Here is a 14231-nt window from a genome sequence, read left to right as displayed (position 1 = left end):
AGTTATATTTCAATTATATCTTAATAGAGCTAGGGATAAAAAGAAATAATGTGGCTGGAATTAGGGCAGTGAAAAGTGAGAGATTCCTCCCAAAATTGGCAGTGAAATGTACAAAGCTTACTGATGTGGGAAATGAGTGAAAATGACTTTTGGCTTGTACAGATGGCAAGTAAATAGCTGGGTACAGGAGTCTAAAGGTCTGGTGAGATGTCAGGACTCAAGATTCATATTTAGGAACCATCAGTATATATAGATGGCATTTAAAAGTAGGGTACCAGTTTGGGTAATCTGGAGGAGAATATGTGGATAAGAGAAGGGAAGAGGTCCAAGGATGAGCCCAGGAACAAAAGAAGGCACTAGAAGGAGCGGGAGGGGGAAATACAAGTGAAATAAAGAAATGGGGAGTGTTCAGCTGTATCAATGGCCTCTAATGTCTATTGAATTGCCTATCATCCTAGATTTCCTTCTCTTTTTCTCCCATCGTGGAACTAGTCCGTATTGTTATTTGTGAAACTTTTATCACTTGTTAGTAAAGCAGCAATTTTTAATTAGAAACAGTAAAATTACTATGATGTGCTTTGTCAGTGCAAGACTCAAGGCACAATTAGTTTTTCCTCTGAGATAAATGTTTTTGTATATGGGTCCCAGAGGCCCTATCCACGCAGTCACAACAAATTGAAAAGTTAAATAATTGTTCAGTTAATATGATCCATCTGAAGAAATAGTCTAGATGATTAAGGAAATAATGGTTTCCCCCTTAATAACAGGGAATTGTGTTGGTAATTATTTAGACAATTGCCTCATTTTTAATGTTATATTTAAGTATGAAATTATTGCACATTGCCTTCTTAACAGCAATTTGCTGTCCAAATGCCAAACAGTCAGGATACACTCAAAACTTTTTTCACCTCCTGGTGTTTCTCCACATCAGGATCATAGAGCTACCCAGGGCCTTTAGCCACATTCACAAGCTCTCTTTAGAGAAAATGCTACCAAGGATATTTGATCCTCTTTTAGATGCTCAGTGAACTAGACTCATTTCATGGATCTCTTAACTCATTCAAATGCTTTTCTACCTGAACAGACTCAGAGAAGAAATTTTCACATGTTTCCAATGGTTTCAGGACAAATCAAATTCATTACTAAAGTTGACAATTGGTCATATCCCTGGGATGATCATCAACACCATCTACCTGAATAGATGTTAATTTGAAAACCCACAAAATCCTTTTGTGAGAGGTCAGACCTGAGAGTGTACATCTCATTAAGTTCTACTGAACAAAGCACCCTCTGGACAATTCACTGGCTGTGTAATTTTCTTATTGCTCTCTGATAGAAGCATAATATCTATTACCTGTACATAGCCCACTTTTCTGAAATCTCTGGAAAGAGCCATGTAATTAAAAAGTCCAAATAAATATTATTTCAATGCAAAAATTGCAAGTTAACTTAGCTGGATAAAATAACAGGTTATTGCAATTTGATTTTTAAATGAGTATGCAGTTTTCAAGTTAGAATTTTAAGGGTTTTTTTCTTTAGTTTGTGTGCTTTTCATTCTGTTGTTTTAACAGAAATTTTAATGGTACTTTCTTTCCTGAGATATATAATAGTATTTAAATGTTTTCCTGTGCAGGTGGAATGAAACAATACTTCTTGTGTAGAGGGATTAATGAGGGTTTTTTATACATATATATATATATGTAATAATTAATAATATATATTTATTTATATACATAAAATATATATGTGTAATATATATATTAATCCATATATATATGGATTAATGGGAGATATATATATATATATATGTATATGGCTCTGAAGATTAATTAGCATTCACCACTATAATTCCTTCAGAATTCTGTGAGAAGTGTATACTAGGGAAAATATGTCTCAAGTTTGACCATGAACCCATTTCTTCCTGATGGTGAGGAAGAGCTGCTTTGTAATTTTCTGAAATAAATGTGCTTTAGAGAGAATCAGGTATTGATATAACATAAAACGTTGAGTTTATACCTAGTCACATTGCAGAAAAACTGCAGGAGAGGGTGGGGGTGGGGCATGGAGGAAAGCTGAGAGCTAAGGACTAAATGGGACTGTGTAGTCATTAGCTACTTGGGAAATAGTTCTATAGCTATATGTAGGATTCATATGGGATTATATGGATTGGCACTATTTTCAAGTTGTGTTTTTCAGCTCAAAACTCTGTGATAAAACAAAATGGTGGAATATTTCAAAACAATCATGAATGCTTTAAAAATTAGCCACACGGGCACCTGGGTGGCTCAGTTGGATAAGTGGCTGACTTCAGCTCAGGTCATGATCTCGCGGTTCTTGGGTTCAAGTCCCACGTTCAGGCTCTGTGCTGACACCTCGGAGCCCAGACTGTCCTTTGGATTCTGTGTCTCCCTCTCTCTCTGTCCCTCCCCTGCTTGTGCTGTCTCTCTCTCAAAAATAAATAAACATTAAAACATGTTTTTAATTAGCCACACAAATATATTTATATTTTATCATAGCAAAGACAAAATGGAATTTTGAGAGAAAAAAAAACATTTTTATTCAGTCCTATACCCACTTAGATATATCCATTTCATCTTTCCTAGGCTTTGCTAGAGGTTGTTAATGACCTATTTGAAGAACAGACTGACCTGGAGAAAATTGTCAAGAAAATAATGCATCGGGCCCAAACTCTGTTGAAATGTGAACGCTGTTCTGTTTTACTCCTGGAGGACATTGAATCACCAGTAAGTCATTTTTTATCTGTCACCTAGAGTTGCAGACTGCATTAATAGAATAAAGTGTAGTTTGTTTGTAATTCAGCTTGTGAAATCATGACTGGAACCACTCCCTTCATGACTCTTCTAACCATGAGATGGCTTTTTGTAAAATTAAAGTTTTTTAATTTCTTTTACATGTATTTTCAGTCTTGCATTGCATCATCTTAGAAACATGGACTCTTAGGTTGGTGGGGTCCTTAGAGGTCTATCCCAGTCTTGAGTATTTACAGATGAGGGAACTGAGGGGTTGGATGGTTTGCCCTGTCCCTCCCAGATGCATAGACATTAGCTTAGGTGCCAGGCTCCTATCGTATTCACCCAGTGCGAAGAAGGCCCTTGGTATCTATGGGTGTGGATTGCAGTCCAGATGATGCTCCACAGTCCTCTTATCAGGAGGAGGAAGCAAAAAAATGCTGGAGAAGCAGTGCCTTTGCTTTTGGAGCTCGGGCAGATTGTACTTGAGCTGAGTGGAGTGACAAGCCTCAGCTGGGCTGTGCTCTGCAGCAAAGGTCTGAACTGCAGTCTCCAAGTTCTCTTACAGTCGCTTTGGAGCTGGGGACACTTGCACAGAACATGGGGCAGGTGGAGGAGGCTCCCAGCTCTTCACCGCAGGGGGTCCTGGTACTCCAAAGGCAAGTGGCAAGCTAGTTCAAGGCCTCAGGTCTGCAGCACCTTAGCTGTCAGGTTTCTGTTGAGCCCTTTGGCTCTTTGGGGGAAAATCCACTGGGTAAACACACAACAGTATTGAAAATAATGATCATCATCAATCTAACTTCTTGAAAGTTAAATGTCTAAACCCTTAGCAGCAATTTAATATCTTTACTGTGAACTGTCTTCCAAGACCAAGAATTGTCTAGCTATTTAAGTGCTGTTTTAATACCTCAGAGGATGATATTTTACTGTACTTAGAAGAGGTTATTATCTTTGCCTTTAGGTTTGTTTTCTTCAAAGAATAAGAACCTTAGGGTAAATCTGGGAGATTTAATAATAAGTATTGTAAAATTTCAACATGAAATGTGAAAAAAAATCTATATTTGTTTAAAATGTTTAGGGGTGTGGGGCGCCTGGGTGGCTCAGTCGGTTAAGCGTCCGACTTCAGCTCAGGTCACGATCTCACGGTCTGTGAGTTCGAGCCCCGCGTCGGGCTCTGGGCGATGATGGCCCAGAGCCTGGAGCCTGCTTCCGATTCTGTGTCTCCCTCTCTCTCTGACCCTCCCCCGTTCATGCTCTGTCTCTCTCTGTCTCAAAAATAAATAAACGTTAAAAAAAAAAATTAAAAAAAATAAAATGTTTAGGGGTGTTTGCCTATATTTTAGCAGAGCTAGGGGTTATTTCTATTTTAGCAAGTGTGGATTAAACAAACAATAACCTTGCCATTATCCTGTGATTGTGTAAAACTCAGTGGAACTTTGGGAGGGGACACACACACACACACACACACACACGACCCAATAACCTATATGGAATGCTTCCAGATGCTTTTGTGAATCACTTGAGTTCACTTACTTCCCCTTCATCCTTATGAAACAGGCATTATTATCATCTTCAGTTTATTGAGCAGGAAATAAGGCTCAGACGGTTGAGTGGCTTGCTGGAGTCCTCCCTCCCCACCCCACCCCCTGACTCTGAAGCCTCAGAAAGGAATGGGGGGGGGTGGCTGGTGGTGCTTGTTGGTGCAGGCAGGCTGTAGGCTGTCACTAAACAAAGGCAGGAAGAGGCAGCTGTTGGGGCTTCGGCTGCCAGGATTCCCTGAACCACCCCCTGGGTCCCTGTGAGGGCAAGTGGCTGGAGGGCCAGGTGGAATCTGGACAAGGACAAGCTCACTGTTTGCTAGTTCAGTTGTAAACAGACCTGCAAGTAATCTAAAACCAGCTGAGGGTGGCCATTCTTGCTAATCTTTTAACAGAGACTGGTTTTTGTGCTGTGGCCTTGCTCTTCAGCACATCAGATGAAAAAGTACAGATGACAGAAGTGGATATGGAAGGTGGGGATAGAGCTGGAGGGAAGAGTAGGAACAGTGTAGGGGGTGGGTGTCAAAAACCACTCTATGGGGCGCCTGTGTGGCTCAGTTGGTCAAACATCTGACTCTTGATTTCAGCTGAGATCATGATCTCACAGTTCGTGAGTTTCAGTCCCCATTGGGTTCTGCACTAACAGCACAGAGCCTGCTTGGAGTTCTCTCTCTCTCTCTCTCTCTCTCTCTCTCTCTTCCCCTCTGCCCCTCCCTGCTTGCATGCTCACTTTCTCTCTCTCTCTCTCTTTCTCTCTCAAAATAAATAAATAAACATAAAAATCCCAACTATCTATAGTAGATGGTATCAGCATTAAAGGTGTTGATATATTACTGAAAGTTAAAAAGACTTTTCTGCTACCACAGCTGAAAATTCTCAGACTGTAATGGTGGGATTAGAGCAGAAAATTCCAGGCCACTCTACATGATTTCTTCTCTTTGCCCATCCCCTCCCCTTGAAAGTGAGGATGAGCTCCTCTAATCTAGAGGGCCAAGGTTTAGAGGTAAAAGTCAGCTATGTGCAAAAAGAGGAGACTAATCTGCTTGGTACTGTTTTAAAAGCTGTAAAGAGTTTTTGGCAAGGGACTGCCTGGGTTGCTGTGGGAGGGGTGAAGGCAGGAGTGAGGTTATATACATGTGTGTCACCAGGTAGAAACCCCATCAGTGCCATGCTCTTCTTTAGCACACTTCCCACCAAAGACTTCTCAAAACGTCAGACTCCCCCTGGTTGTGTGATAGCAGTTACGGGAAGGACGCCAGACACGGTCATGCCAAGTACAGAAGGAGAAGCCAGACCGAACTGGATACCAGGTGCCAAAATCTGACGCTGCACAATTCAGCAAACAAAAGCAAGACTGTGCACTCAGGGCTCATGAGGCTGGCCTCTCCCAACAGGTATCTTGGTTGTGAAGAACATTTTAACCTTAAATTTTTTTTAAAGTTTGTTTATTTTTGAGTGGGGAGGGGCAGAGAGAGAGACACACACACACAGAAACCGAAGCAGGCTTCAGGCTCCCAGCTGTCACACAGAGCCCGACTCGGGGCTCAAACTTGGGAACAGTGAGACCGCAACCTGAGCTGAAGTCGGACGCTTAACTGACTGAGCCACCCAGGCACCCCAGGAATATTTTAACTTTAATGTGTCAAGTTTATCAATTTCCTTTTTGATTTGTGCTTTAAGAGTTTTGTTTAAAAAAACTATCTGCCTCCATGTTATAATAACATTGTCTTATATTTTCTTTAACCCATCTCGTATTTATGGTCTTCATATCCACCTAGAATTTATTTTTTGTGTATAGTGTAAGGCCCTATATGTATAACCCATTGTGTCACCCCCCCCCCCCACACACACACACACTCTGTAATGACACTTCTGTATTATATCAAGTTTCCATATATACCTGGGTCTGTTTCTGAGCTCACTAGTCTATTTGTCTAGTCTATTTCTGCACCAGTATCATACTGTCTCGGTTTCTGTAATTTCGTAATACACTTTGATATCTGAGAACAAGTCCTCAGTGCTATTCTCTTTAAAATCAGCCTGCTTATTCTTGGCCTGTTGCTCCTTAATATAAATTTTAAGAGCAGGTTATCAAGTTCTGTGAGAAATTCTTTATAGACTGATTGAAATTGCTTTAATTTACATACCAGTTTGGGCGATTTCTGCAAGTAATACAATATATAAGGGGAAAATGGCTTAAACAATGAGAACGTCTGTGTCTTATATGAGAAGTCTGCAGGAGGTGGCTGCGGGTGGTGCAGTAGCCTGATGTAATCAGCAAGGTAGCTCTGTCCACTTTCCTGTGGATGTCTCAGTGCTCGACTGGCTTTCATCCTCATGATCCAGGAGACTGGCACAGCTCCAGGCAGTATATCTTCATGTAACTGTGTCCCAGGAGAAGAGAAAAGGAAAACTTCTGTTCATGTTTCTTTTTCTCAGGGAAGAAAGTCTTTTCCAGAAGAGGTTTCTCCAGCTGACTTTCCCTCGAGATCCATTGGTTGAGAACAAATCATTCATATTCTTAATATTTTTCTGTTCTTCCCCTTTCATTCTCTGATACAGGTGTGTTCAAATGTTCAGCATAACTGGGATTTATCAGCATCTTCTTGTCTGATTCTGTAGGTTGTCGATTTAGGTGTCTGTATTAATAGGAACCGTTCATGTGTTTTTGAATTTGGGATTGGAGCTCATTTTGATGGGAGGGTGTTTTGTTTGTTTGTTTGTGCCATTGTTTTCTTTGGTTCTCTCTTATACTCTTCCCTCCATGTCTAATAGTCTGTGCAGTTCCTTGGCCTCTAGTCAAGAACCAGGCCTTATGTCGGGTCTCCTGCTGTGTGGTAATATCACACTAAGCCAGAAGCAACGTGGTTCATTTTCTGGGGGTAAAGATAGGTCACCTGGTTCAAGGGAAACTTTTTAGTTCCCCAACCCCAGTAGAAGCTGAAATTCCGATCATTGCTGCCTGCCTGTGTCTGGATTTGGGGTGCAGTAGGCCTGTCTTCAGGCTTGGCCCTTTAGAGATCTTTTCTTTTCCTTATACTCTGCTGTCCTGCCCTTCTCTTTTTTTCTGCTTTTTAACCTCTACATGTCTTTCTTGTTTTCTCTTTCTGTATTTTATCAATCTTTGCTCTGTTTCGGGAAGAGAACAGATGTGTCAAAACATTTAACTTCTAGACATCTCTACTGGCAGTCCATATACTACTTTTACAATCAGGGGGGAAAATGTATCATTTCAGGAAAAAAAAAATCTGCTTGAAGTTTCCTTTGTCTAAAAATAAATTTTGCTTTTCTCTATTTTATTAGAATCATTCCTGGAAACAAAGCTTCTAATTGTTGACTTGGGATTTGAATATTTAAAAAGCTGGTTATTGCAGATGTATGCTACTTCCTGGCCTTTTCTTCATTTGCGGGAAAGAGGAAGAAAGAAAATTGAAATCTAGTTATAGATGCTTTGATTCATCAAGCTTTTAACTCAATGTTTAGAGATGCCTTCATGGTGTTTTTTTTTTTAAATGTTTATTTATTTTTGAGAGAGAGAGAGAGAGAGAGAGAGAGAGAGAGAGAGAACACCAGCAGGGGAGGGAGAGAGAGGGAGAGAGGGACAGGGGATCCAAAGCGGGCTCCGTGCTGACAGCACAGAGCCCCATGTGGGGCTCAAACTTGTGAACTCAGATGCTTAACTGACTGAGCTACCCAGGAGCCCCTGCCTTCATGGTCTTTAAACTGGGTAGGCAGGTGTTAACTGGCCAGTTCACTCAGTGGATGCCAAAAATAGAAACAAGGAATGCCTTTCCAGCCTCTTCTCCTGCCAAAATTAATATTTTACCCTCTTTTGCTTCCCTTAAGTGTTTTAGTCAATCAGTTTTAAGTGAGTTTGTGAATGGTATTTTCCATTAGACTGAAAAACAGAAAGATTGTTCTAGCTACTGTCGACATTAGGAGATATTTAGTCCCTCGAACTGAATATTCTGTGTGTAATGTTATTCCATTCCATGAACCTGGCTAAGCAATTCCTATCCCTTCTGTTAGTTTCTTTCTAGCTCATATATTTACTATTATCTCTATTTCTTTCTGTGCTTAGTCAAGGAAAGCAAGAAGCAGACATTTTAATCGTAAAGTCCTAAGGCACTGTCTCAGCACTAGTATTTACAAGTGTTCTTTCATGGATCATCCTGATGGCTCAACTATTGCACAAGCAGAACTCCATCAAGTACTTTATAACTGAGCTTGTAACTATGATGCTCGTTTCTGGAGTTCACTTCCTAAACCATGAAGCATAAGCTATCCTTATTTTTTAACATGTTCCTTAACTTCTTGGTTCTTATGTAAATACATGCACAATTAAGCCATTGAACTAAATGATCTTCCTGAATCCAACACTTGAGAGAAAGAGATGGAGGTAATCATTATCTGATTGCTCTGGAACAGCCTATAATTAATTCAATCCCCTCCATTTGAAGTAGATGGCAAAAATTGCTTCAGGCTTTCCTTTCTATTTCACTTTCTTTCCATTTTCCCCACCTTTCTTTAACTTTCCTTTTCCCTATAAGGAAGCCAATGTAAATTCTTTTTGATTTTTGTTCCAAGTGCTTTTTCAAGAGTGCAAAATAGCAAGTAACTAAAAAACTCTGATGATTATCCAAAGAATCATTGTTTTATGTATATGTATATGTGTATGTATATATGTATACATATATATACTTACATCACTAATCATTAATATATCATTATATATTTGTTATATTAACTCACTTTATTAATAATTTTATATCAATGTGTTAACTCAGATCATTAATCATTTATATGTGTTAAATGTGTGTGTGTATCCAACTTCTTTTTTTTTTCAACGTTTATTTGTTTTTGAGACAGAGAGAGACAGAGCATGAACAGGGGAGGCAGAGAGAGGGGGAGACACAGAATCTGAAATAGGCTGCAGGCCCTGAGCGGTCAGCACAGAGCCTGACGCGGGGCTTGAACTCATGGGCCATGAGATCATGACCTGAGCCAAAGTCGGATGCTTAACCGACCAAGCCACCCAGGTGCCCCATCCAACTTCTGAACTTCAATCCTCACTGACCATGTCTACCACATCCTGTCCCAAATCATTAACACTTCTGAGATTTCCTATTTCAGTTAATAGAATCATCATCATGTAGTAAGTAACTCAAGCTAAAAACCACACAGTAGCCTCTAAGTATTTCTTACCATTTATATTCAACCATTTGTAAGTTCTGTTGCTTTTATGTTGAAACCCTGTTTCTAGCCCCTTCCTCCCACCTCTTCAACCACTGGCTTTACTCTGTCTTTACTAATCTCTTACCTCCACATTTTCCTCTTGACTCATTTCTTCACTTGTAAATAGGGTAGTCTTCCTTTCCATCAATTCTTCATACTCCTTCCAGTTCTCTTTCTGAAACATGCATCTGCCTCTACATGCTTCAGAACATTTGGTAACTTTGCCTACACAATAAAGTTCAAAAGCTTTGTGTTTTCTTTAAGTATTTATTTATTTATTTATTTATTTATTTATTTAGAGAGAAAGAGAGAGTGCGCACATGTGCACATGGGTTGGAGAGGGGCAGAAGGAGAGAGACTCCCAAGCTGCCAGTGCAGAGCGCAACATGGGACTCAGTCTCACAAACCTCGAGATCATAACCTGAGCCGAAATCAAAAGTCAGACACTTAACCAACTGAATCGCCCAGGTACCCCCTACCCAATAAAGTTCAAACTGCCCAACATAACAAGTTCATCTTCTCTGCTCCCCAGCTTACCTTTTGGAGGTCCTTTCTGGTCCTCAACCTCACCCTATCCCTTTCTTCCTTCTCTATCACCACCCCCCTCCATGGTCAGCCTATGCTTACATTTGTCTCTGTGTCTTTGTACATATTGTTCTTGTGGAAGAGAAAATGCACCAGACAATTTAGGGAGATAATTTCATCCAGGTATTGCAATAGGGAGAACATTCATTTCTGAGGAACATCTCAAAGAAAAGGAAGGAGGGATGGATACAGGTGTTATTTTGGAATATGCTAGGGCAGGGTGGTCCTTTGAGGTTAGCCAATTTTGGAAGACAAAGTGGTAGGGAGGATTTCTTTACTATTACTGTGTTTTGGGGAGCAGGGCTCAGGTGAAGTTCAACATTGTCAACTCTGTAATATTCTCTGCAATTGCCTGTCCCTCCATCTATTATTGATCTTTCTGTCTTTAGCTCAGTGCCCTTGAAGGCAGTGGGCTTTCTTGTCCACTTGAGTTTGACAAACAAGAGGGATCAGCAGAAGGTGTAAAGGCTGGAGGAGAGAGAAATAATTATTCCTCTTGTTCTTTCTCTGCCAGTTGTAGAGGTGGCTTGATTCTTCCAAGAACCCTCTCCATAGCTCTAACGTCTTCAGAACAGCAATAACACTGTTCCCTCCCTCCTGCCATCTTCCTTCTCTCCCTTAATCCCTGTGACCTATGGGTGTTTACTGCTCCTTTAGACCTAGAGATGTTAACTGCTTTCCAAATTTGCTAGTTCCTGGGAACGTCACAATTTCTTATTGGTTTCTTTTAACCCTGCCCACACTTCTGTAACTAGTCCCTTTATTGAATTAGGTTCAGTTAAACCCGTTTGAGTGTTCTCTCTGTTTTCAGCTCAAACTCTGACCTGTTTAGTCCTTCAGCCTGGAAAGCTTCCCCCGCTACTCTGCCTAGGGCATGCCTGCCAACCCTTTAAGACATAATTCACGCAAAGTCTTCTTCTATATCTTCTTCTGGGCACTTGTAGAAATTTGAACATATATTGTGATGAAATTATACCTTTGTGAACTATTTCCTCCTCTGTACTATGTTGTTGGTCCATCAAAAGACAAGACATGATTTATGCCCCTTGGTGTTTCCAAGCCCCTAAGAGTGCCTGTACACTAAGTATTTGATAAATATTGATTGAGTGAATAAGTGATTAGAGTAAATTACTCTTCAGCATAAGTGAGAAATTTATCAAGAAGGATGGCAGTGGATGATCGTTTACAGTCTTTTGCCCTATAGAATAGTCTTCTTGTGGAAAAAATATGGATTAAGAAAACTAATGAAAAACTGGTGATTATTAGATCATTCCCATTTTCTTTTTGGTGGCAGGAATATCTATTTGAGCACAGTATTTATTTTTTAAGTTGTTTTTAAATTTAAAAAAAAAAAAAAAACAGAGAGAAACCAGACCAACTAGTGCTTGATAAATATCCAAATCAAAAAGACTTCTGTCCGTGGAGCTTTTCCAAAGAACAGGCAGAGATGCTTGGGGATATTTTGTTTACTTCACTGTGGCATGGGTACTGCCTTCCCCAGGGTGTGATAATCAGGGCTGATCAACAGCCAGCAGAGCTTGGAACCACTTGTTCAGTTTCATTGACCTATAAACCGCTTCTGATATTTCTCTTGTAAGACTCACTTTTTACTTAGTGGATGTGAATGTGTGTATTTATTTATTTAACCTAGGTTCATTTAATACATCTATTATAAAATCAGACCTGGATTTGGAGAATAAATTTTAAAAAATTAATGAAACTGAGAACTATACCATTGGTCCAAGTCAAGAATAAAGCATGGGTTTTATTGTCTCCTTTTATGCTTTTGTCTGTTTTTTTTTATTGGTCATAATCTCCACAGTGGCACTGTATATCCCATTAAATTGCTTTGAAATATTTTGGCTGTTTTTTTGCTGCTTCATTTTTTTTTTTAATTTTTTTTTTAACGTTTATTTATTTTTGAGACAGAGAGAGACAGAGCATGAACGGGGGAGGGTCAGAGAGAGAGGGAGACACAGAATCTGAAACAGGCTCCAGGCTCTGAGCGGTCAGCACAGAGCCTGACGCGGGGCTTGAACTCACGAACCGCGAGATCATGACCTGAGCCGAAGAAGTCGGACGCTTAACCGACTGAGCCACCCAGGCGCCCCGCTGCTTCATTTTTAAATCCAGGTGACTGACCATAAATTGTTTTCTACTTGAATGCATTATATTTTTAATAAATATGTTTTAAATATAGAAGTTGTTTGAGGTGTGCCTGCCTAGAGTTTTGCTTTTCAAACAAAGATACTTTTTGAGAGTAAAAGGAGGCACTTTTAATAATTGTATCAGGACAATAGGCTTTATAAAAGTGGGCAGTTCATGACAACTGGCACATATGCATGTCCTCAAGTATATCCCCCACCACTTACCATGGTGTCTAAAATTTCCATCATTACGGTCTTATTTCAGATGTGAAGATTCTGACTCCAGGGACCCACATTCTAAATTATGGATAAATTATATAGGAATATAAATACATTAATCTATCACCAGCCATTAACAGTGTACCAAAATATAACTGGGTGACCTGGTCCAGAGATGGCTCTATACCAGGAGTCAGCAAACTCTTCAATGAAAGACCAGCTAAGTAAATATTTTAGGCCTCGTGGCCTATATGGTCTCTGTTGTAAGCAGTCAACTACACTGTTAGAGCAAAAGGCAGCCATGGATAACATTTAAATTAATGGATGGGCTCTGTTAAAATGAAACTTTATTTATAAAAACAGATGGTGGGGCAGATTTGGCCCACAGACTCCCTTGCCCACTCCTGCTCTAGAGGAACGAGAAGCACGCTGATCAGTCGGCATCTCCAGAATTGTATCACTTGCCTGCTCTTCATCTTGCTGTCCTCAGCATGGACCAAGGCGCATGTGCATGTCGCCTTAATAAGGACCCACTATTCTGATGACTTTGAGGGTTCATGGATGGGTGAGTCTAATCTCAAATTGACCTAAATTTAGAAAATCTGTAAGGAGATTCCACCGGCAGCCCTAGGTTCCCGACAGTTTGGTCTAGACTAGGATTTCTGAGGTAAATCCATTCTAAAATGGACTTGGAGCCCTTTATAGTCAGGTCACCTGGAACCAGACTAACTTTATACACCTTATGGAACTGGGTCTGGGGCTTCACTACTTTCTTGATCTTATCTGGCTTACAGTGATTAGTGGGCTTGTCCTCACAGTTTCAGTGCTCTGTTCATATTTGACCACTGTCTGGATATGATCCAAGCCTCCTTCTCTTTTTTTCTTGCGTTGTTTGCTATCAGCTGGAGGCCCTTAAATATTGTATTTCTCTTACCCACCATTCCAGAATCCCTTCCTATGCCTCTGAAAAATCCTCTCTTATACTAATGTTCAAATGTAATTAGTTTTACATAAGCAAATTTATGTTATTTCATGTGTAAAATATTTTTATACACTGTATACATTTTTCAAGTATGTAAGTACTTTATCTCCTGTTTATACTTTTACTCAATTAATTATGAAGAGCACTTAAGCCACCTTTCAGCAAAAATGCGAAAATTCATAGTGAGCAGATATTTTCTGAGTGCTTATTAGGTACCAGACACATGACAAAATGAAATGCAAAATTTCAAATAAAAAGGGAGAAAGAGAAAGTAGATGTTATAAGCAAAACCAAACAAAATCAACAAATTCAAAACCAAATTATGCTGCAAAAAGATAAAACTTTGAAACTAAAGTTTTGCTCTGAGCTTCCTAATAGCTAAGGTAAAAAAAAAAACTTAATACATTTTATAATTCTGTTTGTTTAGCAGAAGGAATCATGTCAACTGATCAAGAAAATTTTCCTGACCCTTAAGTTTAAAAATTTTCCCCCTTTAACATATTATTTAAAGGTTAGAGACCTTATTTACTATTTTTCATATGTTTGTCATCCAGTACACATCGATATGTATTAGGTAATCAATATTTAACCGAAGACCAGTCGATATTATTCTCATTTTTCTCCTACAGACATGAGAACCTATGAATTATCATATAAGGTACAAAGTAAGGGAACATAATCTATAATGCTGCCCTAACTTCTGATACCAATTATAAGTTCAAGGGTTCCCAATACTCAGGCCCAACAATTTGCTAGAAGGGCTCCTAGAACTCAT

General features: G+C 39.6%; 1 protein-coding gene across 3 annotated transcripts in view; it reads left to right on the top strand.

Annotated features, from left to right (window-relative positions):
- PDE11A (phosphodiesterase 11A) overlaps positions 1-14231 on the top strand; it is a 405024-nt gene that overhangs the window by 179368 nt on the left and 211425 nt on the right. For all 3 annotated transcript variants that reach the window (XR_006712991.1, XM_045480319.1, XM_045480318.1), the window contains exon 4: positions 2604-2744. Coding sequence is in view for 2 of the 3 variants with exons in the window: in XM_045480319.1 (XP_045336275.1) it covers positions 2604-2744 (141 nt within the window). In the remaining variant the exon portion in view is untranslated. The remainder of the gene's footprint in view (positions 1-2603; positions 2745-14231) is intronic.

The sequence above is a fragment of the Leopardus geoffroyi genome, chromosome C1 (genome assembly GCF_018350155.1).
Source record: "Leopardus geoffroyi isolate Oge1 chromosome C1, O.geoffroyi_Oge1_pat1.0, whole genome shotgun sequence".
NCBI lineage: Eukaryota > Metazoa > Chordata > Mammalia > Carnivora > Felidae > Leopardus > Leopardus geoffroyi.
This window is presented reverse-complemented; position numbering and strand designations above follow the sequence as displayed.